The sequence below is a fragment of the Aedes albopictus genome, chromosome 1 (assembly GCF_035046485.1).
Source record: "Aedes albopictus strain Foshan chromosome 1, AalbF5, whole genome shotgun sequence".
Classification (NCBI taxonomy): domain Eukaryota; kingdom Metazoa; phylum Arthropoda; class Insecta; order Diptera; family Culicidae; genus Aedes; species Aedes albopictus.
The window spans coordinates 227,682,336-227,706,461 of record NC_085136.1 but is presented as its reverse complement, the minus strand read 5'-3'; the positions used below and the strand labels follow the sequence as shown (position 1 = coordinate 227,706,461).

Here is a 24,126-nt window from a genome sequence, read left to right as displayed (position 1 = left end):
TTTATCTGAATGTAAATAAAGGAAAATCAATCGTCTGTGTACAGCTGTAGAAAACGCAAGTTGTTTTGCAATTTGTCCGGTCAGCAAAATTTTCTTTTTCGTCCCGCTGTAAAGTTGTCCGCTGTGTGGTGCTTCCAACAGGTAATGAGCCCAGGAATGGACGAAAAAGTGAAAGTCGCCGCGTTTGATGGCTCCGGCTTCCACAACTGGAAGTTCCGGGTGGAGACCATCCTCGACACGTTCGAGCTTCTTGATTGTGTTCACTGGGAGATCGCGGAGATAGAGGAATTGCGTGAGGAGGCCACCGATTCCGCAGAACAAAAACGAGACAAGAATAAGAAGACGGTGGAACGGCGTGCCGCGGAAAAGAAGTGCAAAGCAATGATTATTCAGGCCATCGCTGATAATCAACTAGAGCTCGTCAGGGATTGTGTAACTCCGAAGCGAATCTGGGAAACACTGAGAGCGGTTTTCGAACGTCGTGGTGTTGCCGGTCAACTGCTCATCCGGAAGCAGCTGCTAACGTTGAAGTACGTAGAGGGGGGCAGTGATGGTTTGTCAGAGCACCTGCTAGTGTTCGATAAATTGATTCGCGAATTAAAGGAAAGTGGTGCTGTGGTGGATGATTCAGATGCAGTGTACCATCTATTGTTGACGCTGCCTCCATCGTTTGTTCCAGTGATTACAGCCATTGAGACACTTCCCAATGGTGTAACTATGGCCTTCGTGAAGAAGCGGTTACTCGACGTTGACATGAAGAAGAGAAATCTGATGGAACCTGACAGTGAAAATGACGATCTGGCCATGGTAACCAGGCACACCTGGAGGAAAACAAGGTGTTTCCGGTGCGGCAAACTTGGACACAGAAGAGCCGATTGTCGTATATCAGTGATTCGAAACTTTAATGATAACGAAAATGAGGGCTTCCGAAATCGTAGAACTGACAAAGTTGTTGAAGAAAGAGGTGTACTGGATCGCGCAGAGGTTGTATTCGTAGCTAGGGAGAAAGAAGAAGAACCGAAGGAAATGGAATGGTTCTTAGACTGAGGTGCTACGGATCATATGGTGAACGATGCCAGCTGTTTTAGTGAGCTACGACGTTTGGAGAAACCGGTAGAAGTGATAGTGGCAAATGGCGAGAAATTGAAGGCGGAGTATTGTGGCGATGTGAATGTCTATGCAGTTGTCGGTGGGAAGAGTGTAAAATATGAAGCAAACAATGTATTGTACCTGCCCGGACTGACTTGTAATCTGTTCTCGGTGAATCGAGCAGCAAGATCGGGCTTACAGGTTAGATTTGTCGGTAACAGCGCAGAATTGGTGAAAAACAATAAAGTGATGGCGTTTGCGCACTACACAGGAAAGTGCAGGTGACGTAGGTCGAAACGGCAATGAATAACAACATCAGCAAATTGGTTGGACGCGTTTAACTTTTTTTGATTATGTTACGGGGCCTCTAGTAAAAGTAAGTGGTCGGGTAAAACATGATGCATAATTGGAACAAGGATTGGAGTAAGAATCAGAATGGAAGAGTTATTGTTTGTGTATGGATGTATTTGTGAAATGTGATAGGAGGTTATTTTAGGCAAATGATCATAACACAGTTGCAAATAACACAGTAACAATAAAATTTATCCTCACTTTTCCTAGGGTATAACTTTTTTCACAGACGTTGGATCACTTTGCGGTCTTCGACAAAGTTCTCTGGCATATAGTCATCTACAATAATACCAAATGGTTTGATTATTGAACGCCTACAGCGCCACCTAGCGGCAAAATTCGAAAACTTAAAATTTCTGCATACATTTGGCCAAGTTTTCCCATACAAACTTCAAGCGTTTTGAGCGCCCCCTTAGCCTCAACCGATTTTGCTCAAATTTTGAACGTAGCTTCTGGGAGTCCAAAACAACTGATTGAGGAGTTGTTTTTCATATAAGTGTGTGTCACCTTAGTACACAGTCATGGATAACTTAGTAAAAACACCACTTCAAAATTCAATTAAAAATAAAAAAAAACAAAAACTACGACTTTGAAAGCACCGTTGGCTATTCTCTGATTCGAACTTTTCATTATCGATCCATTTGAAGTATAATCGCAAGTCATTTCCGTGTAAAAAAGGAATATTTCACTGTTTACAAAATGCCCTATTATGGATCAGCTCCACAGAGTCCCACATATTATGGATCAGTTTTTGCCATATTATGGATCAGTGGATAATTACTCAAAATTCCAACTCTTATAATAAATTTGCGTTTGTAAGGCTAAACTACGCAATATATTGATTATTTTACTGATAAAGTACCCGATTTCACAGCAGGAATAAAGAGAAAGCATTAACGTTGAACCATTCGTCATTGAAATCATTGCCATCATCAAGAATTTAAAAGCAGTTTTCTCGTTCAAAACAAAAGATTTTGCCATGAAAATGTATTCACTGCATTCCACATGAGGAATGGAATACAGTGAATATATTTTCATGGTCATTGTTTTGATTTACAGTGAAAAAACTGCTTTTCATTTTCCGAAAAATGATGACGGATGCTTGAGCCTTAAAAAGTCCAGAATCCATATACTTCGCAAGAGGTGCGGCACTAGGGTTCAGTGATGCTCTCCATTTTAAGGCTCAAATAACCATCATTCAGTCATCAGCAATCATCAATTTTTCAAAAGCAGTTTTCTTCCTCTAAGTCACAAAACCGTCATTGAAAATTATTTCACTGTTATCCAGATGGTGGCCAGAGTGCATTGATAAATTTTTGTTAACATTGGTTGAGATTTCATCGAGACAACTTCTTTTGAGTTTTTGCTTAACGATGATGGTTTGTTTCCTCTTAAGCGTTATTATTATTATATTTTATTGATCCATACTTTATATGTGCACGAAAACCGATTTTGAAAATATTGCTTCGTTATTTAATAAAAAATCAAAAACCAAAATATGAGGAAATGCTTCCAGTTTCGCCTTAAGCTATGTAGCAGGCTTTGTTGCAGTTGAGACGTTAATCCAAGAAAAATAATAAGAAGAATTAACACCATTGCATTGCCTTTACAGATTTTTTGGGACATATTAAACTTCAACATGCCTCAGTGTTATATTTTATTGAAGTTGGAAATATGTTGTACTCGATAAGCTCGAAGAATTCGATTTGAAAAACATCTTAATTTTAATTAAATTGGTAAGTGATATCTTTAAGGGAAACAAATCAAAATAAAAGGGTGGAATTGAGGATCAGATTACATAAAAAGAAACAAGTAATGTACGTTTACTTGAGGCTTTAGTCAACTTTTGTCCATTGAAAGAAAATCATTGCTTGCGCCACTGAACACATACATTAGCTTGTTAGGAAATACTGTGATAAACAACTATCCTCACATTCAGCTCGCTCCATGCTCCACAATTGAACGCTGCTCTGGCTAGCTTCCACCAGTTATGTACCTAATAGACTCCCTTAGAACGCAGTCAAATAGACCGTTCTCCCTGAAGGGTATAGCCCCCCAGGAACGAAACCGTCCGTCGTAAAATTGCTCCCAAGTGGTTCTCCATCAAAGTGTGTGTTTTATTGTTTCAAATTTACTTCTCCACCAGTCGTTCGTATCAGACGGAACCATATCAACCAGTCAGCCAGTCAGTCAGTGATTGGAAATCCAACCGGGTCGTAGACAGAAAAGATCGTTCAGTGCAAGCCGAACCGAGATTCCGGCGAAGAAATTACTACTGAATCAAGTGGTTTTATGAATAATGTGAAGCTATAAATCCCATCAACGTGATACGATACGACCCTCCAGTACAGGTCTGGTATGTAGCAGTTCTCTATATATGACTCCGGGAAAGTGCAATGAAGAAGAAATAATCCATCTCTCGAGCTGTGCTTAGGGAGAAAGAAAGTGCATGCTGCAGAAATATCGACTACCGCTACCAATAGTGTACAGATTTGTTATAGTTTTGCAAGGCCAGCAGACATGCTTTGAATGAGAGAAAATTTTAATCAACACTTTATCATCAAGGAACAAACGTGTTCATTGGGGTGCGGATTCATATTAAATGTCCTAGATATTCAAAATTCGCGTATATTTTCTGGATTATTATCGCACAAAAAACCAAGTCTAACCTCAATAGTTGTTGGTTGATTTAAAAACAAGTCGCACCCTATCATGTCCATTAGACTGGCCCAAATGCAAAAATGTCGAAAAAATCCACGGGGCACCCTCTAAAATCGTGCCTTTGGATAGGAAGAACAATCTGTGAAAGATTCAGCTCAATCGGTTGAAAACTGAGCTGGCGCAAATGAGTTGAAGGTTTGTATGGGATGTTCAGTCCAAATATATGGGAAATTGGATGACCTCCAGTCTCTCATACAGCGCGCCGGTTTGGCGAGTTCGATTTGGCTCAGAATCAAAAGAATCATATTTGATACCCTAATGAACAACTTTGTAGAAGACCATGTCACGATAAAACTAAATTTGGTTGCGATTTCGGCCAACGAAAGCAGGATGAGGAAACCTTCCCCAGTTTATACTCGGTTGTTACATGCAGCACGTGTTTTCCGTTCGAAACTTGAGCACTACATCATAGGCGGCTATGCTGTCCTTCATTTCCATTGCTCACGCACGTGGATGGGTATCGAGACAATGAAGAATTACATAGCTGCCTATGATCTAGCGCGCAAGCGACGACCGACAAACACGTGCTGCATATAACAACCGAGAGTAAACGGGGGAAGATGTCCTCATTCTGCTTTCGTTGGCCGAAACCGCAACTAAATTAAGTTATATCATCATATGATCTTCTACAAAGTTGTTCTTTGGGGTATCAACTACCATTCTTTCAATTCTGAGCCAAATCGAACTCGCCAAACCGGCGCGCTGTATGAGAGACTGGAGGTCATCCAATTTCCCATATATTTCGACTGAACATCCCATACAAACCTTCAACTCATTTGCGCCAGCTCAGTTTTCAACCGATTGAGCTGAATCTTTCACAAATTGTTCTTCTCATCCAAAGGCACGATTTTAGAGGGTGCCCCGTGAAATTTGAAAACTTTTTTTTCGCGTCATACAAATGTGGGCCGGTCTAATGTCCATAGTGTTCCTTCATCAGCACCGTTTCGCTCCGTTACCCGCCAAAGAAAAGGAGTCTCTATCATCAGTGAAAATTTAATCCCTCCTGATGGAGTAGTGAGAGTCTGTGAGAGTAAACCCAACCAAAGAACAAACCTTTCCACCGAAAAAAAAACATCACATTGTAACTAGAAATCCTTCGCAATGTCATCGTACGGCGGGCTATTCTCGGTGCCCACGACAACGACGACGACGAAGGCCGCCCGCAGACTGCCACTTCAGCAACGACGAAACAGCAAAGGACTTTCCATTAATCCTTCGTCCTGCAGCCGCCCGCGCATTGCCATGGCGATCCCGCTTGGTCTTTTGTCTGTGCTGTTTCTAATCAGTGAACCCTTCATCTGCCACGGTTTGGAGCTGAATCAAACGCTAATTACGCGGAAACATCAGCAGCACCAGCATCCTCATCGGCACGGGGCCTACTCGATAGACGAGCTGCTGGCGACCAAGTTTCCGACCAGAATCTCCAACGATATCGACATGGATCCATGCAAGTCAAGTAAGTGGAAACATCCTCTATTCTGTAGTCTTATTTTTGTGCGAATTTGAAAAGCTGTTTTTCTGATGAAAGAAACAGTTGTCATTATAGGAAGATGGAGGGTTGACGTCTTCAGCTACGTTAAAATATGTCTTAATTCAATACAGGGGCCTTTTCGAAGACTCGAACGTCGATTATTTCATCTGCTTAGAGATAGAGTTTTGATTGGAGATACATAGATCGAAAAAAACGCTTTCATCAAAGAAATGTGCATTTTTCTTAGTTCAACGATCAATTCAATTCACTTTATTTGTGAGACTTTCAGTCGTTGGCTTATTCGTCTCAATTGAAGCTAATAATACAGACTATATGAAATTAAATATTAACAAAGTTCCTATGAAGCTAATGATGTTTTGAGCATATATGCATAGTTGAGTCATTAGTAGAAAAATGTCACTGATACTCAATGTAGATTTCCGTTGGGGTAATGTAGGAATCGATAATTGGGATAATGTGTCGCCTGATCTGGGAATGTTGTCAAATATCGTTGTACAAAGTTGCGTCCTTGAAAAAGCGATTTAGTGATCGCATCGCTTCTCAGGACATGGTGGGTGGATCTGATGTCATAATGATTACTATGGTCTTTTTGGACTAACACAAATAACATGTTCTACAGAGTTTGTAAGTTCGCAGAAATCACTGTCCTTGTGGAGATTCGATTCACCATTCATGTTGTGAGAAATCCTCGTGTGACCAGTTCGAAGACGTGAAAGCATCCGTTGGCCCTTGAAGTGCTTTGTGTCGACTTATCCACATCTGCTTCTGCTATGCCACTGGAATGGTGAATTGTGTTATGTATCCATTTTTCACATCTGATCCCGGAATTTCCTTGGTAAAGTGTCTACCCAGTGAGGCAAGTCTGTCTACCGAGTCGTTCCCTGGAATTCCGCAGTGGCTAGGAACCCAAACGAAAGTGGTACTGTTGCTGTGGTCCGAGATTGCTTGAATGGCCTGAATCCAAAAGTGTCGGAAAGAAGGGGAGCTTATTTAGAGCAAATATAGCACTCGCGGAGTCTGTGGGGACCACGATAGGCTTTTAGAAGGGATGTGAAGTGGCAACAAATAGAGCTACAGGCTGTGGAACGCTGTGGTTATACGAACAAATGGTACCAGAGGGGTTTAAGGGGTCTCAGATGTGATGCAGGAGTTTTTGGTGGGGACTTGGGAAGTTTCGGCAGGTCTCAGGGGAGTTCAGAGGATTTTAGGAGCACACCGGAGGTACTTCAAGTCGACTCAGTGAGTCTCAGGGGATAATAGAGGCGATTCAGTGGGTCTCAGGTGCGTTCAAGGCGGTTTTAGGAGCGTTCCAGGGACTTCGAGAGGTCTCAGGAGATTTCAGGAGAAAGTACAGACAGAGGCGTTTAAAAGTGCGTCTCATGGAGTTTAAAGGCCACTTAAAGGAGTCTTAGCAGGATTCAAGGAATTTCCAGAAGTGTTTCATGGAGTCTCGAGGCATTTCAGAGGGTATCAGGGACATGTGGAGGGGTTTCAGGGGGTTTTCAATGAATCTAAGAGAGCTTTACGGAGTGCAGGGACGTTTCTGATTGTTGTCAGAGACGTTTCAAAGGGTATCAGAGAGTGTCAGGGACATTTCCGGAGGTTTCAAGTATGTTTTAGTAGTCTGGGGGAGATCCAGGGGGTTTCGACGTGGTATCGGGGAGTTGCCTTTTGTGTCACACAAGAGGCGCCTGAAGGGGCTCAGTGGGTTTCTTGGGTTATCAGAAGCAATTCTGTGGGTGCCTAGGGAGTTCACAGGGTTCTAGGTAATTTCATGAGGATTTTAGGTGCATTTTAAAATGCTTCCGAGTGTTTCAGGGAGTCTGCGCTCTTAGGAGGTATCATGGTGTTCCAGGGGAGTTTCAAAGGTGCTAATGGGGTTGCCAGAAGCGTTCCAAGCGGTTCATGGGGTCTTAGTGACATTTCAGGGAGTTAAGAGGCGTTTCAGGGAGTTACAGGGCCATTTTGAGGGGTCTCAGCACGTTTCAAGGAGTTAACAACGGTGTTTCATGGGGTCTACTGGGATTTCAGGAGGTGTTAGAGGCATTTCAGAGGGTTTCATGGACGTTTGGGCAGGAGGTAGTACGGAGGTGCTCCTTTTGCCTTTGATGGGTTCAGGGATGTTTCAGATTTTTTCAGGACCCTTGCCTTCAGCAGGTCAGATCGGGTTGCACGTGGGCATCAGTTCTTGATGTCTGCAAAGCAGTAGGGGTTGACCCTGCCCGCCATCCGAGGACAAATGGAGTGGCGAGGACCACTCGGGAAACTGGCTGAGCGCCAGCATGTTACCGTGATGGAGTCATCGATGTTCGTTGCTGCTAGGCTACGCAGCTAACCTTGAGGGTGCGAAGTGCACTAGCCCCTCTCTGAACCTTCTTGGTGGTTCCGGAGAGACGTAGGGTTTGGCGACCATAGGAATGTGTTTAGTGGGTACGAAGAGAGAGTAGTCCTGGCTTTTACTTTTGTTGTAGAAGACGGCCTAAGACCTACACTAACCTTCTGTTAGGGTGTCTGTTGAGCAGATTATCCCCCTATGGTTTAGTAGAAAAGAAAGGACGTTTCAAAGGAAATGAGTTTCAGGGGCTTTTCCGGGGGTTTCAGAAGCGTTTTAAGGAGTACGGGGAGCTCCATTAAGTATCGATTATAGTCTCAGGCAGGGATGGGAACACTCACTTGCGAAGAGTTACACTCACTTGCTGTTTTCTCAGACCAGAAGTGTGCAATCAAGAAACGATGTATGGGCGACTTTTGGCTTGTGGTTTTGTCTAAAAGTTTGCTGAATAGAGTAGCCAGAGGTTCCCAAACTTTTTGCTACCGCGGCGCCTTTCAAAATTTTCAAAAATGTCGCGGCGCACCAACAACTTTTTACAGAGATGGTCGACGTTGAGTAAAACCGGACCATGCGTTTTTCAATGATTTTGTGAAAATCTCGGGGAAAATGTGCTGCAAGCACTTGGGATATCACGTCAGGAACGTTATTTTCTTAGATACTTTATTTTTTCTATAATGAAATATCTGCATCACAATAACGCTGAAAAGTTCAACTCTGTCGAATTTCATTGCTTATATTTGCCTGTCCAAAAATTCGACTAGTCTTCTCTGATTAAACAGCGGCCACTTTCAGTCAAAAAATTCAAATACATATCGCGGAAAAATCTTTTATATAATGTTTTCTTAGAATTTAAAAAAATGGGTTCTTAAAATGTATATTTTTCGAAAGAAAAATGGCTTGACGATTCACAGAACTTACCAAAAATTTTAATTTTCTTTGCGATTGCAATGCAAAATTTTCAAACTTGTAAAACAAAGTGATTTGTCAAATTTCAAGAAACATAGATAAAAAATAGATTGTAAAGTGACACAACTCAAAAGAGAGGGTTTCCAGAATAATGTACGAAATCGACATACAAATTGTAGCTGAATTGTTATGCAACACTGATGTTAGTAAAAATGTCGTTCCGAAACGTTTAAGACAGCATGTAGACCAGAACATTGACAGCAATAATTCTGAACAGAACTTCAAGTAGGTCCTTGAAATATTTACTTTGAATTACAAGCTATTGATGAAATCAAAAACCAAGCTCAATCATAAAAAGTACAAATAACCATTTCAAAAGATTAACTTAATTTGTCAGAACTTCGGAAATTCAAAAATTTGGTCTTCTTAATCTTAAAGTTCCACGAGGATATCAGAAATAACATTCGTAGAACATCCGATGATTTCGCAATATTTATTTTTAACTGAAAATTTGGAAAGAGGAAAAACCTTTTTGAGCGACTTTCTTTCGAAGACTTCTTAAAAAGGCAAGACTTTGGAATGTAAAAAAAGTCTGTGAAGCGACTCTAGTTTTACTAAACAAAACAAAAACAGCAAAACAGAGATTTCGCGTTTTGAATAGTAAGGGTGCTATTACACTCTTTGCCCAGACGCCAAATATTTGACCACATATGACAGATAAATTTTGGCAGGTTGTTTGGCTTTGTTTGTCCCAATTCGTTCGTTTTTCGAGAGTGACAAATATTTTTGTTTGCCAGGGACACCTTGGTCAAAATTTAACTGTCAAAAGTGATTAAATATTTGGCATTGGTCAAAGAGTGTCATACTAGCTTAAGAGTTTGTTCTTAATGAATATGGCTTAAGAGCCTGCGGCGCACCTGAGAAATGTTCACGGCGCACCAGGGCACCGCGGCGCACAGTTTGGGAAGTACTGGAGTAGGGGTCGCAAACCCATACTAAAGTCGTGACAGACCTGTGAAAGCTACTCTCCACAAGCTGAGTGTAATTTACACCGTGTCCAATAAGTTCTCATACAAAATGCAAATTTGGAAAATATCATTTTATTTCTCACACGTGATTCATATTTTCAAAATAAATACATGTATTGAAAGGCCACATAATACTGAATAAATAAAGCATACGGTTTAGAATAACTTTATTTTCTATTTGTTTTTGTAAGCCTAGCAGTACACTTCCGTTTTCTGAAATCCGTTTTCTCCGGCACGCAAGAAAAATATTCGAAAAGTTTTTCATTCTACGGTAGCAAAATAGAGTCCATATGGATAAATTTTGAGTTTGTATCCCAAGTGATGTACCAAATGGATAAACTAAGGCTAAAACAATACAGTTTTAGTGATAATATGGTAAAAAATTTGCAAGTAAGCTCAACTTGGGCTGATTTTCATGAAAATAACCGTGATTTCAAAGATAAACATCAAAAACCCAGATTATTCCACCTAGTGGTGATAGTGCCTTTCTCGTCGAATATGTACTCATGAACTTTTCGTCGACGTTAGACAAAATGTTCTTGAATCCTGAAAACACTTCATATAGAAAAGCAACAATTTTAACAAAGCCATCATCGATTTTCGAAACTTATTAATGATATATATTCCGATGTAATGTTCAACAGCAAAACAGAGCTGAAAAATATCAGCCCTCTCAGTTGACTGCTTGACCACCTTAACCCTAGTCGTGTATTGGGATCATTATGACCCCATTCCATCCACTACGGTAGAGGGGTGAGCGTCAGCTAATGCATGAAGAAGGTTAACTTTATTCCAATCACAGGTCACTTTGTGATCTTCGCCAATGTTTATTTCAGCACACTTTAGGCTATATTTTATTATCATTGGTAACATGATTCATGTAAAATTTGACCTTCCTTCAAGAAAAATGCATTCAAATTCTTGAATTTCATTTCCATTCAAATTTCAATCGCAATAAGAAAAGTGAACGCTCAACCAGCCACACCCAAATTGTGAGCAGTAATTTTAGAAGCATAAGGAGATTGAAGATTGAAAAACTGTATAAGGTGTTGATGCGATTAAATTATTTTTTTTTTATAAAACGTTGATCCATCCTACTATACATTTACACCGCAGGAATCTGAAATGATGTGATTTGAAGAGATCGCTTTGTTCACGATTTTGTTCTCTTGCATATATAATCTTATAATCTTACCCAACGTTTACATGCTATCCAAAAAGCATTTGATTTATCGCTTTGACATTTACAGGGGATACTCAAAATAACTGGGACAAGGTAAAATAACTGGGACAGGTAATTTCAAAAAATGTTCAACTCGCTGTAACTTTTCGAAAAGATCATCAAATATTCTTAAATTTTTACTGTAAGTTCATCAACTAGTTGTGTATCAGTTTTTCAAATTTGGAAAAGATCCGGCCATTCTACACGAAATTATAAAGATTCTAGAAAAAGCTATAATTATCCGATAGCCAACTTTGAGCTGTTATATCTCCGGATTCAATGAACCGAGTGCAATGAAATTTTGTTCATTTATGACTAATATAATGAACTTTGAAAAACAGTTGACTTAATTTGAAATTATAAATAAGGAAAAAAGTTATAGCGATTTCATTTATTCTATGTTTTTTTTTAGTAAGTTCATCTATTTTTCATAAGAATCCCGTTACTTTTTCTATTTAATGCCATCTATTTGGTTGCTTTCCTTTGAAACATAAATATATCCAAGTCAATTAAAGGGAATTTAAATGAACTATAATTACTACCTCGAATTTTGAAACGATGATGAAGTTTTGGATAAATTGGTGTTATATTAGAAAAATTATCTAATCGTTATAATTTTCTTTCGTGTGAAGAATTTTAAGTTTGGTAAAATGTTATTAATAGCTCATTATATAAGTCATAAATGATCAAAATTTCATTGCATTCGGTTCATTGAATCCGGAGATATAACAGCTCAAAGTTGGCTATCGAATAATTATACCTTTTTCTAGAACCTTTATAACTTCGTATAGAATAGCCCGATCTTTTCCAAATTTTGACCACTGATACACAACTAGTTGATGAACTTACAGTAAAAATTTGAGAATATTTGATGCCTTTTCGAAAAGTTACAGCGAGTTGAACATTTTTTGAAAACTGAAAATTTTACCTGTCCCAGTTATTTTGAGTATCCCCTGTATTTTGTTCACCTTTATAATTCCGCTATTTGAAGTGCAGCTTGCATGGGTTATGTTAAATTTTGCGTTTGACCACTTCCGGCGGGACACCTGCAACCGATTGCGGTTGTCTGAAATATGGTCTGAGACTATGTTTTTGTCAACTGTTCATCGGGTTACCTGAAAAGCCGAAACTTCATGTGATCTGAGGCTATTTTCTTGCTTAACGTTCGGCAAATTTTTGAAAAAGCCGCGATTTTATGTATCGCATGCGTGATTGTGATTCACATGTATTAAATCACTTTCGATGGAACACCCGCAACCGATTCCGAAATATTATTACTGTAGTAAGAGCTCTTTACTGTTTGGAGTATTAATCAACAATATCTTTATTCCACATATCCTTTCTGACAGTCCCCCAGACGCAGCCTACTCTAACTCAATCTGTTTCACAATACTACAATTACAAGCTCTAGATGTGTCCTGAGACTATTTTCTTGTTGACCGTTCATCAGATTATCAAAAACGCCGCTATGGTTTAGTTCCCTTTCTATATTTTACCACTTCCGAAGCGTTACTCGTCTTGTCACCAGATCTGAAGCACTACCGGTTCTCCCAAATATGGTCTGAGATTATTTGTTGATTGACCGTTTATCTTGTTACTGAATAAGTCATTGATATGTCGCATGTATTGGTTCTCTTTTACATTTGACCATTTCTGTTGGGATACCCGTAATCGGTTCCGTAACACACTGATATGGCTTGCGTCTATTTTCTTGCAACTCTTCAACATGTTACCTAAAAGGCCGTGATTTGAGCTATCGCATGCATGGGTTTGGTGTCACTTCCGGCCCGGAACCGGTTGTGGATCACTACCGATAGTCTCTTAAATAGCCTATCTGCTTGCTAAAGTTTATTAGGTTATCAAAAAAGCCATGGGTTTGGTTCAATTTTATATTTAGCCGCTTTCGGAGGAAAACCCGGAACTAGTTTCGGCGCTACTGACAGTCCATAATGTGGTCTTAGCCTACTTCCTCAATAACCGGTCATCAAGTTGTCGAAAAAGCCGTGATTTGATGTGCCGTATGCAAAAGTTTTGTCAACTTTTATATACGACCACTTCCGGCGGAACATCCGGAACCGGTTCCGAAGCACTACCGGTGCAGATATGGTCTGGGACTGTTTTCTTGCTAACTGCTCATCAGGTTATCGAAAATGCCGCAGTTTGATGTGTCGCATGCATGGATTTGGTTCACTTTTATATTTGGCCACATCCGGCGGGACACCTGGAACCGGTTCCGGAACACAACCGGTTCAGATATGGTCTGAGACTGTTTTCGTGCTAACTGTCCATCAGGTAATCGAAATTGCCGCAATTTGATGTGTCGCATGCGTGGATTTGGTTCACTTTTATATTTGGCCACTTCCGGCGGGACACCCGAAACGGGTTCCAGAACAATAGCGGTTCAGATATGGTCTGAGTCTGTTTTCTTGAGAACTGCTCATCAGGTTATCGAAAATGCCGCGGTTTGATGTGTCGCATGCATGAATTTGGTTCACTTTTATATTTGGCCACTTCCGGCGGGACATCCGGAACCGGTTCTGGAACACAACCGGCTCAGATATGGTCTGTGACTGTTTTCTTGCTTACTGTCCATCAGGTTATCAAAAATGCCGCAGTTTGATGTGTCGCATGTATGTGTTTGTTACATTTTTATGTATGGCCCCTTCCAAGGGTACTGGTCCGGAACACCTAAATGGCCATAACTTCGGAACGGCTGGACCGATCCGAACCATTTTCAATAGGAAACAATGGGACCAGATTCCGCGTCGAATGAACCGTCGGTCATTAAAATCGGTTGAGGTTTACTGCCAAAAAGTGATGTGAGTTTTTTTGTACACACACATACACACACACACATACACACACAGACATCACCTCAATTCGTCGAGCTGAGTTGATTGGTATATGTGACTTGACCCTCCGGGCCTTCTATCAAAAAGTCGTTTTTGGAGTGAACATATAGCCTTTCCAGTACACTTAAAGTACGAGAAAGGCAAAAACGTAAATTTTGGACAAAATTTACCACAATAGGAATACAAGCATGATTTATAAGTGAGAATTACGTGATGCAACCAGATAAGATACACCCATGCTTCTTTAACACAACAAATCTCATTGAAACAGATAAATGGACGTTTTTATTTAATTTACGTTTTATTTTGTACAAAATTAAACGGCTCCGTACATTACCAATACAGGATCTCATATTTTTTCTCTTCTGGTCATAGTTGCTACTAGCAATGGGGACGACAGGAATCTAATTTGTTCACCTTAAATCCATTACTCGTTAAAATACGATGAAATGCCAATGGAATGGCGTGCGTGCCAGCTGAAATTGACTAACGACACATAAGCAATCAGCAGAGAAGGATAAAGGACAGTTAGTTCCGAAACATATGCTGTATTTGGTGTATGTTAGTTGGCCTTTCAATGAATATATTTACTTTGAAAATTCTAATTACAGATGTGAAATGAATTGAATTTGATTTTGTATGAGAAATTATTGGACACGGTGTACATTCACCTCGTGGAGAGTTGCCTTCGCAGCTCCCTCATGCCTTAGATATGCGTGTGTGACCCATACTTTATTCGGCAAACTTTTAGACAAAACCAAAAGTTGTCCATGCATCGTTTCTTTATTGCACGCTTCTGAGCTGAGAAAACAACAAGTGAGTGTAACTCTTCACAAGTGAGTGTCCCCATGCCTGGTTTCAGAGACTTTGATGGGGTCTCATGGGATTTCAGGTAATTTCAAAGGGCACCAGAGGTGTTCCAGGTAAATTAGCAGTGAATCGCGCAACAATAACGACAATGTCGCAACCTGAATTTGTTGCGACATTCTACCCATTTCGACATAGGTTTGTCCCAACTTGAACAGAATAGGACAAAGATCGTGCACCACGAGTTTAGAGATTTTTAAGCCTTGCATTGTGAATATCGAGCGATAACTTCGAGTCGGTAAGCACTGCAACGCTGCTGAATATGTATCATCAAAAAGTTTCGATTTTGGGTTAGTAATGATTGATTATTCACGAATTGAAAAGTACGCAACAATTTCAGATTCCGTTTTGTCTGCAACAAAAATTTTCAAGATCATGTCATTATCTGTTACCAGTTGGGATAAAGAGTAATCGCCGCGTCTTCTTTGTTGCTTGTTTTGTGTCTCATTTGTCTGACAATTCTCTTCACTGTAAATTGGTAAATGATTCCAAATAAGCCATGAGGCACTAGGCGACGTTCAAGATTAAACTCGATCATTATTGGTCGGTGCTTAGGAAGACGGAAATTATATAAGAACCATATTAACAACAAAGCAGGGTCAATGCTCCCAAAGAACTATGGATAAATCTAGTGATATAAAATCTTGGTTTTCGGTAGAATTTTATTTCCGCTTATCCTATTGAATTGCCTTTTGGAGTACATCATGCTGTAAAACGAACTAGCGTAATTATTTGGACAAATCAGCATATTTCAAGTGCTAATCGAAGCTTGGAACGATCCATCCCATGTAGCATTTTGATGGCCATTTAGTCTTAAAGAGATTTTCAGAACCGTCATAAAACCTAATACCATTTATTTTGTTTTTTTGATGTTTTTTCCTGCTTCTTCTAGTCTATTTGACTAAAAAATGTTACTTGGGCCCATATAGCCGAGGCGGTAAACGCACGGGTATTCAGCATGACCATGCTGAGGGTGACGGGTTCGATTCCCGGTCGGTTCAGGATCTTTTCGTAAAGGAAATTTCCGTGATTTCCTTGGGCATAGAGTATCTTCGTGCCTGCCACACGATATACACATGCAAAATGGTCATTGCACAATGGTCCGAATCCACGTTTTAGCAGGAAAAAAATCCGTATCTCTGTTTTCGTTAATTTTAGGCGTTTGGTGTCTTCAGAGAAGTTGTTTGTATTTGTTTGCTGCATCTTTTCCAAAAATTTTTGATTAGGGTGGTCCTCGTCCTAACTCATATCTGGAAAAGAATTTTTTAATTTTAAGTCATACGCGATCGAGTTCTTCACAAAAGTTGTAGGCAATGCTATTTTGAGCAACTTTGCTGAATACGCCGTTTATCTAGCTCTTTATTTGAACATAGTAGGTCAATTTTAAGTTTTGACTTAGGGTGAGCCCCCCAAAAACGGTTTTTTCGCAATAACTTTTTTATTTGATTTTTTTCGAAGATGTGAGCTTCGGAGCATTTGAAGAGCAAGTAATGACGCATATTTGTTCTGAACATTGCATGTTGCTAGGTCTTGTCATTCAAATGTTATGGGCAATTTAGACTTAAAAACAACGATGTCTTCAAATGCTTATATCTCATGGAGCTGGTAAAATAAAAAAAGTTCTTTAAGCGGCATTTGGAAGGTCACATATAAAGTCAAATGTGGAGCAAATATTACAAGAACGTTATTTTTTAAATTGGAATAAATCGACTCCAGAAATCCTCTTGAAAAATCGAAAAACTACTTATAACTTATACAATTTTAAAGATAGAGTCAAACTGTCTTCGAAAAAAAGTGGGTTTTCACCATACCTAAAAGTTTCCCATACATGTCTTTTTTGTAAAACGTGAAACAAAAGCTTGAAATTGATAATTTGTTTTTAGAGAATATAATCGTTCTGATTTCCTAGAAAAACATAGCATGTACCCTTAAGAATCAAATTATCAATTTCAAGCTTTTGTTTCACGTTTTGCAAAAAAATCGTGTATGGGAAACTTGTAGGCATGGTAAAAACCTACATTTTTTCCGAAGACAGTTTGACTCTATCTTTGAAATTGTATGAGTTATAAGTAGTTTTTTCAATTTTCTAGGGGATTTTTGGAGTCGATTTATTCCAATTTAAAAAATAACGTTCTTGTAATATTTGCTCAAAATTTGGCTTTATATGTGACCTTCCAAATGCCGCTTAAAGAACATTTTTTATTTTACCAGCTCCTCGAGATATAAGCATTTGAAGACATCGTTGATTTTAAGTTAAAATTGCCCATAACATTTGAATGACAAGACCTAGCAACGTGCAATGTTCAGAACAAATATGCGTCATTACTTGCTTTTCAAATACTCCGAAGCTCTCATCGTCGAAAAAAATCAAATAAAAAAGTTATTGCGAAAAAAAACCGTTTTTGGGTGGCTCACCCTAAGTCAAAACTTAAAATTGACCTACTATGTTCAAATTAAGAGCTAGATAAACGGCGTATTCGGCAAAGTTGCTCGAAATAGCATTGCCTACAACTTTGCTGAAGAACTCGATCGCGTATGACTTGGAATTTAAAGGTTCTATTCCAGATTTGAGTTAAGGCGTGGACCACCCTAATCAAAAATTTTTGGAAAAGATGCAGCAAACAAATTCAAACAACTTCTCTGAAGACACCAAGTGCCTAAAATTAACGAAAACAGAACCACGAATTTTTTTCCTGCTAAAACGTGGATTCGGACCATTGTGCATTGGCAGAGGAAGCTCTCAGTTAAAAACTGTGGAAGTGCTCATAGAACACTAAGCTGAGAAGCAGGCTTTGTCACAGTGAGGACGTTACGCCAAAAGAGGAGGAGGAGGATGTTACTTGGGATCAGCTGCATTTCAATCTGAAATAGAAGAAGCTGTTACTAACTATAGCAAACCCGTCAGTTTTTTTTTACGCTACCCAAAGCTAGCCCATGTTTGTGTTCCAAAACCAACATGCGAGTCATCCATATTAACAGTAGAATGTTGAATCAGTTGATGAACGGCTTAGAATTTGGCAGGCTCTGAAGCCTCACTACAACTTGCTGTATGACGTCAAGCGTTGTTAACATCCTACGGGTTATTATGTGAAAAAAAAACAGCACTAAGAAAAGCGCTGTGTATTACACAGAACTACCTATACATGTTTCTTATATCACATTAGTTTGATAGTGCTTCATGGTGATTCAGGAAGTCTAAGACAGTTTCAGGAGATTTCAGAAAGGTGTTAAAGCACTTGATTGCGTTCAGGGGGTTTTCAGATGCTGCCCATTTCTCAGAATCTATAGCTGTAATATACCTTTTAGCGCTTGAAACGCTATTGAAAAAAGGCTATGAACAAGCGCCCCTCCGCCTGTTGCCGAAATTGAAAAAAAAAAACCTCCCTTGGCGCCACTTCTGTGAACGGGCTGAAACTCCTTTAAACCCCTGGTGAGTCTCAGGGACATCTCAGTAAGTGTTAGGATCGATTCAAGGGGCTCAGGAAGTTTCAGGGGATAAACAGTGGCGTTTCAACGGGTCTCATAGGGTTTTATTGAGTTTCAGAGGCATTTCAGAGATATTAGGGGCTGCCAGGGGTGTTTCAAGGAGGCTTAGGGTTTAGGTGAGGTTTCAGGAGCCTTTCAAAAAATCTCGTGAGTTTCAGGGGGTCTCAGAACGTTTCAGTGGTCTCTGGAGCGTTTCAGGGACGTTTCGGGAGGTCTCTGGGGATATTAGGGGTATTTCAGTGAGTATTAAGGGCAATCAAATGGGTTTTTAATTGGATTTGGGGTTTTAGGGTGTGATGGATTTGGTTGCACAGTGCATGTTACTAGAAATACAACACGTGTGTATCGCTCCTACCTTCCCGCGGGAATCATGCGAGTTCAGCATTTTAAAAAATGCGCAGCACAGTGTCTCTGGTCGCATGCGAATCAGATGGTTCTTAGTTGAACATGAAGAGAATAAACCAGTGTTTACCAGCCTACCAAACGTGCCAGATGTATTTAACTAATGCTGATCAACCTTTTCATAACATGGCGACCGTTACAACGTACTTTAGAGGATTTCAGTGGTTTCAAGAAAGTTTCAGAGGATTTCTGAAGAGTTTTAGGGCGCATTTAGTTGCGACCCCATACCTTTGAGTCCTTCTGAAACGCTCACCATAGCCCTTGAAACGCTTGAGGAGGTTTTACACCTCCAAAAACGAATCTGAATTCTGAAACCTTCCTCTGAACTTTTCGGTCCGGATAAAATATAAGCGGGGTGATACTATTTCATCCGACGTTTCGACCCTTGGTTATAGGGATACCTCCCTGAAGAAGACCCAAACCAAGGGTCGAAACGTCGGATGAAATAGTATCACCCCGCTTATAATTTATCCGGACCGAAAAGCCAACCATAGAGGGATATCTCTGCCAACCCGTCAGTCGTTTCCACAATCAGCTCCCTCTGAACTATTGAAACACCCATTATACCCCTCTGAAATGTCCCTGAACCGCACATCCTTGAAGATCGACAACTATAGTTGCTTTTGGAATATGGAGTTACAACTGCTTATGGGATATGGTAGCTGCTTTTTCAACGATGACTAGCAGGTCCAAGCACTACTTTTAGGAAAAATGTGGAGCCCTGTTGAGCTTGGAGTTTAGCCATCCTTTACATAGAGAAAAGACGTTAAAGCTGCTAAGTAGAAAACTCCCTCTCTTCCATGTCAGTCTACTAATAAAGTTCGCACCGGAGTTGGTTACCCGAACCTTCCAAAGGTTGCTTGTAGTTCAGCCGTTTCCACGAGAAGGTAAAGATAGGACTTGCTGGGAAGAGCCTAATGACCTCAATGAGGTCTGTGTTACGTGTTACCCTGTCGGTACCGTGGGCGTGATATGTTTTTAAATTTTTTGGCATCGCGTTTTTTTTTCTTCATAAATTATAATAGTTTAAGGGTAGATAACCCTTTACACTGATTCAGCATCAATTTGTACTTGAATGTCTATCTGAAGCATCTACTTGCCAGCAAATATTTTCACCCTCCAGACTGCCCGGTGCCAAGTGCGCAATAAATTCGTTCACATTCCGATGCCAGCTGATACAAAATTACCTTCTCGAAAGGCTCTTACCACTTCACGGCCCGGGCAAAATTATAAATCCTGCCATTCGTCGTCGTCGTCGCCCGTGTGTCTCCACTCCATCTATCGTCGCGTCGTTTCTCAAATAATGTAGCTTCTCCACCCACCACACCGATTCTGACTGGTGCGGGGCGTCGGCGGTGAATGTACATACGTACAACATACAACCCGCCAAGCTATCAAATCCAGTATGCCGCTATTATTTGATTTATTTCCAACGATGAAGCAAATACCTACCGTTCTCGGGAAGCAATCTTTAAATCTGTAAAAAAAAAATGCAATCAAATATGATTTCATTCGCCTTCCACACCCACACGTGCCACCCGAATGCTGAGGGAGCTTGGATTAAGACAGTTATAGGTGGCAGAAAAATAGCAACGATTTAATTCTCTAAATTCGAGCAATTTTAAAACGCGACGGTTTTTTTTTTCACATTTCATCTAAAAATACTTCAAAGTTTCTTCGACATATATAGTTAACTCTTTCTCTGCTTTGAGGACTTTCCCGTGAATTCCTTTGATAATTTTTTCAAACTTCATCGAAAAAGAATTTGATGCATATTTATATTAGCATATTCTTTAATTAAAATAACATACACACAAAAAAATATTCAGTTTTTTTATATATTCAGTTTTTTGCTGAGACTTGGGCTACCCTGTATATTCTCGAAAAACTGTTTTCTTACCCAAAACAGTCGCTTCACCCCCAGCTCCCCAATTAATGCTTCGTCCTAACGGAGGCGCATTCTGACCTCAAGCCGAGAAGCACCATCACCGTGTCAGAATCGAATTTAATTTTCAGTGGAGTTTTCAAGCCTGGATTGAATTCGTAGGTACCGACGCGTTACGCCTGGCCTCGCACCATGTGCCACCGCAATTTTATCCGATTCGTAAATAATGAGATCCTATCTGGTGAACCGATTCAATCACGCCGTAGGTGGCGCGGAGCGAAATGTGAGACATTTAGCAGTGGGTTCGGTGTGGAATGTTGTCAGTTGCTACCTTAATAAAAAAAGATATTTTTAATTGAATATAGTTGTCATTTGTTTATTACCTAGTTTGGTACTTTGTTTTTTTACAGAGTAACTTTACTTCACGGAAGATTATACAGCAAGCCACCATATTCATCAGCCTTGCGCGATGTTTCTGAAGTTTTTCCGAACGTTCAGGGTCTACGCGTGCAGTTCGCGAAATCGCTAACCTAAACTAGGTTCCCTGCTTGTTGTTGTGGAAGAGCAGAAGTAAATAGTATAGTGTTGGGTGAAGAGGTAGCGCTTCGGAAGGGCGATTAATTTAAATACCAAAATGTAAGTTAGTTTAGTATAATTTATGTTAATGTATATAAAATAAAGAAATGAAATTTCAGCATTGAAGCTGCTATCAGGAAGCTGCTTTCGATAATTGGTGTTGTAGCGGAATGTGAGGACGGCGCATTCGTCGTTCGCGCCAAATATCAAAATCCAACTGTTTTCTATTGAATTTCCAAATTCCACTCTCTCTATCTCAATACTATAACAAACACCTCTATTGAAATGCACCCGCTGATTGTTTGCTATACGAAATGCACTATGTATATAAGGAACCATTGAAATACATAACCAGTTAGTTGAAATTGTACATCCCAATCGCGTCGCGCAAATTATTTCTCAACCGATCACATTCCCCTGGCTCACCGACCTTTTTTTTTTTTGGACCTCACGGAAACATATGGTCCTTCGAACCGGATTCCGCGAAAGTCTTCGTTGTGAACCGCGCAGTGTCGATTAGTTTGTGTCGCGTGTGTTGGCCAAGTCACTCGCCAATAGAATCGCCGTTTAGTGCCTGGTGGTACTGCCAATCCGTGACACAGCGATCGAACAAACTCTCTGTGAAAAAAAAGCGTGCCAAGTGAACTGTGGTGTGAATCAGCAATGGAAAAACTATTCCGCGAACGGAAATCTCTTGATCCGCGGATCAAACGTGTGTCCGATGTGGTGTCCAAGTTAGAGCCAGAGACGGCTGAAGAAACCGAAGTGCAAACGGAACTAGAAGTGCTTGGTGATATATGGGCCGCGTATTGTACTGTGCACAAAAGAATTTTGGACGCGAGTGAAGACGATGCATTGTACGATGACGCTGTTCTGCAACAATGCCGATTTGAAAGTGTATATATCGACCTGAAAAACCGGCTGTTGAAAGTGCTAAAAGTTATCAAAGGACGCGATAGCAGTCAAGAAGAACGACCTCAAAGTGATGCCTTGAACCAGCTTGCTCAGCAACAAGCCGAGCTTCTTCGGCTAATGGCAAGCAGAATAGCTGCTGGTCCGAGCACATCTGCTGCTCCTCCTGTCCTCACACCGCTGTCGGATCTGAAGCTGCCGCGCATGAGCTTACCTGTGTTCAGTGGAGATTATCTCGAGTGGCAGTCATTCATTGACCTGTTTGGCAGCATGGTTGATCAGAACTCATCACTTAGAGATAGTCAGAAATTGTATTTCCTCAAAACTAATCTCGCTGGTGAAGCTGCTTCGCTCATTTCGCATCTAAAAATTGAGGACGCCAATTACTTGCCTGCGTTGCAAAAACTCCAGTCGCGCTACGACAAACCACTCGAGATAGCCAACAAACACATTGAACGGTTTCTCAACCAACAATCTATGACGTCACCGTCTGCACAGGGGTTGCGATCTCTACATGATGTCTCCGATGAGGTAGTCCGCGCACTGCAAGCAATGCAGAGAGAGGATCGCGACATGTGGGTGCTGTTTATCCTCGTCGAGAAGCTCGATCACGAAACCAAACAGTTTCGGTATCAAAAGATCGCCGATATGCCCGAAGTTGACGTCACCCTCAAAGCGTTCCTCTCGTTTATCGACTCTCGCAGCTTTGCTTTGCAATCTGCTCAACCCATCAGACCAAGAGCTGCTTCTACATACAAGCCTGCAATGAAGCCACAGTATAGAGGAGCAACCACATTTGTTGCCACCAATACAAGCCCAAACTGCGGAGTGTGTGATAAGTCGCCCCATCCTCTATATCAGTGCGGCAAATTCATCCATATGAGCTCTGAAGAGAGGCTGAGTGCTATCCGAGCTCAAATGCTGTGCCAAAACTGCCTGAAGAAACATCACGGTGAAGCATGTCGATCGGGAAACTGCCGAAAATGTGGGCAATTACATCACACCCTGCTGCACTTTGCCCTTACGCCTCCACTCCCTCTACAAGCTTCATCAACATCGTATGCTGCTTCTGGTAGCGATGGTTCGGCCGCCCAATCTCTGATTTCGGCCCTTGATTCCACTGCCAGTTTCGATGCCTCCAGCACCCTCCTCGCCACAGTGTCTATTAACGTTATGGATAAGCAAGGCCGACCGCACGCCTGTCGTGCAGTTCTGGACTCCGCCTCGCAAGTGAGTTTTATCAGCGAAAGCTTCTGCAACGAACTCGGGCTCGACCTGTTAGAAGCAGACATGGACATTGAAGGAATCTCATCTACTCCTGCGCACGTAGACAAGTGCGTACAAATCATGATTGCATCCAGATGCTCGGACTTTAGTACACCAATTCCGTGCATGGTGCTTGAGAAAATCACCAGAACACTCCCAGTCAAACCAGCAAATATCGATGGTTGGCCAATTCCAAAATCCATCAATTTGGCTGACCCACTGTTCCACCTCCCTGGTAAGATCAACGTCCTGCTTGGAATTGAGCCTTTCTTTCAGCTTCTTGAACCAGGAAAAATCGCCCTCGGCTCAGATGACAATCTTCCCACATTACACAATAGAGCGATTCCAAGCAACAGCATCAAAATTTAGGACTTTTTTTAATTCATGATTTTCTATTGAGCTGAAACTTTGCACAGTTTTTCAGTTCCATCTAAATCACCATTTTTCGATATCATATCTTCATGTTGAGTCACGACTAACTTTTCAAAAGGGTGTATATGAAAATGGTTGAAAAATATTCAAAAAGCTGCACAGCAAAAACGGTTCGTTCGATTGTTATGATTTTTTCAGCAAAGTTAGATAACTAAATGGTGATTACTAAAAAAATATACACTGTAAAAAAAATATTTTTTTTGCATTAAAAAATATAATTTTTGTCACAAAAACTTAAATATCTCAAAACCCTATCTTTTTACCAACGTCATTTTTTTAGGGAAAATGGTCCGTTATATTAGCTATC

At 40.6% G+C, this 24,126-nt stretch overlaps 1 protein-coding gene across 7 annotated transcripts in view; it reads left to right on the top strand.

Moving 5' to 3' along the window:
• LOC109430165 (protein tolkin) overlaps window positions 1-24,126 on the top strand; it is a 198,592-nt gene that overhangs the window by 50,759 nt on the left and 123,707 nt on the right. For 2 of the 7 annotated variants that reach the window (XM_062846367.1, XM_029857596.2), the window contains exons 2-3: window positions 3,587-3,796; window positions 5,099-5,617. In XM_062846367.1, the coding sequence (XP_062702351.1) occupies window positions 5,263-5,617 (355 nt within the window). In that variant the 5' untranslated portion in view covers window positions 3,587-3,796; window positions 5,099-5,262. Of the gene's footprint in view, window positions 1-3,586; window positions 3,797-5,084; window positions 5,618-24,126 lie in introns of all 7 variants that reach the window. The other 5 variants (XM_029857597.2, XM_029857595.2, XM_029857598.2 and 2 more) reach the window with 5 other exon arrangements.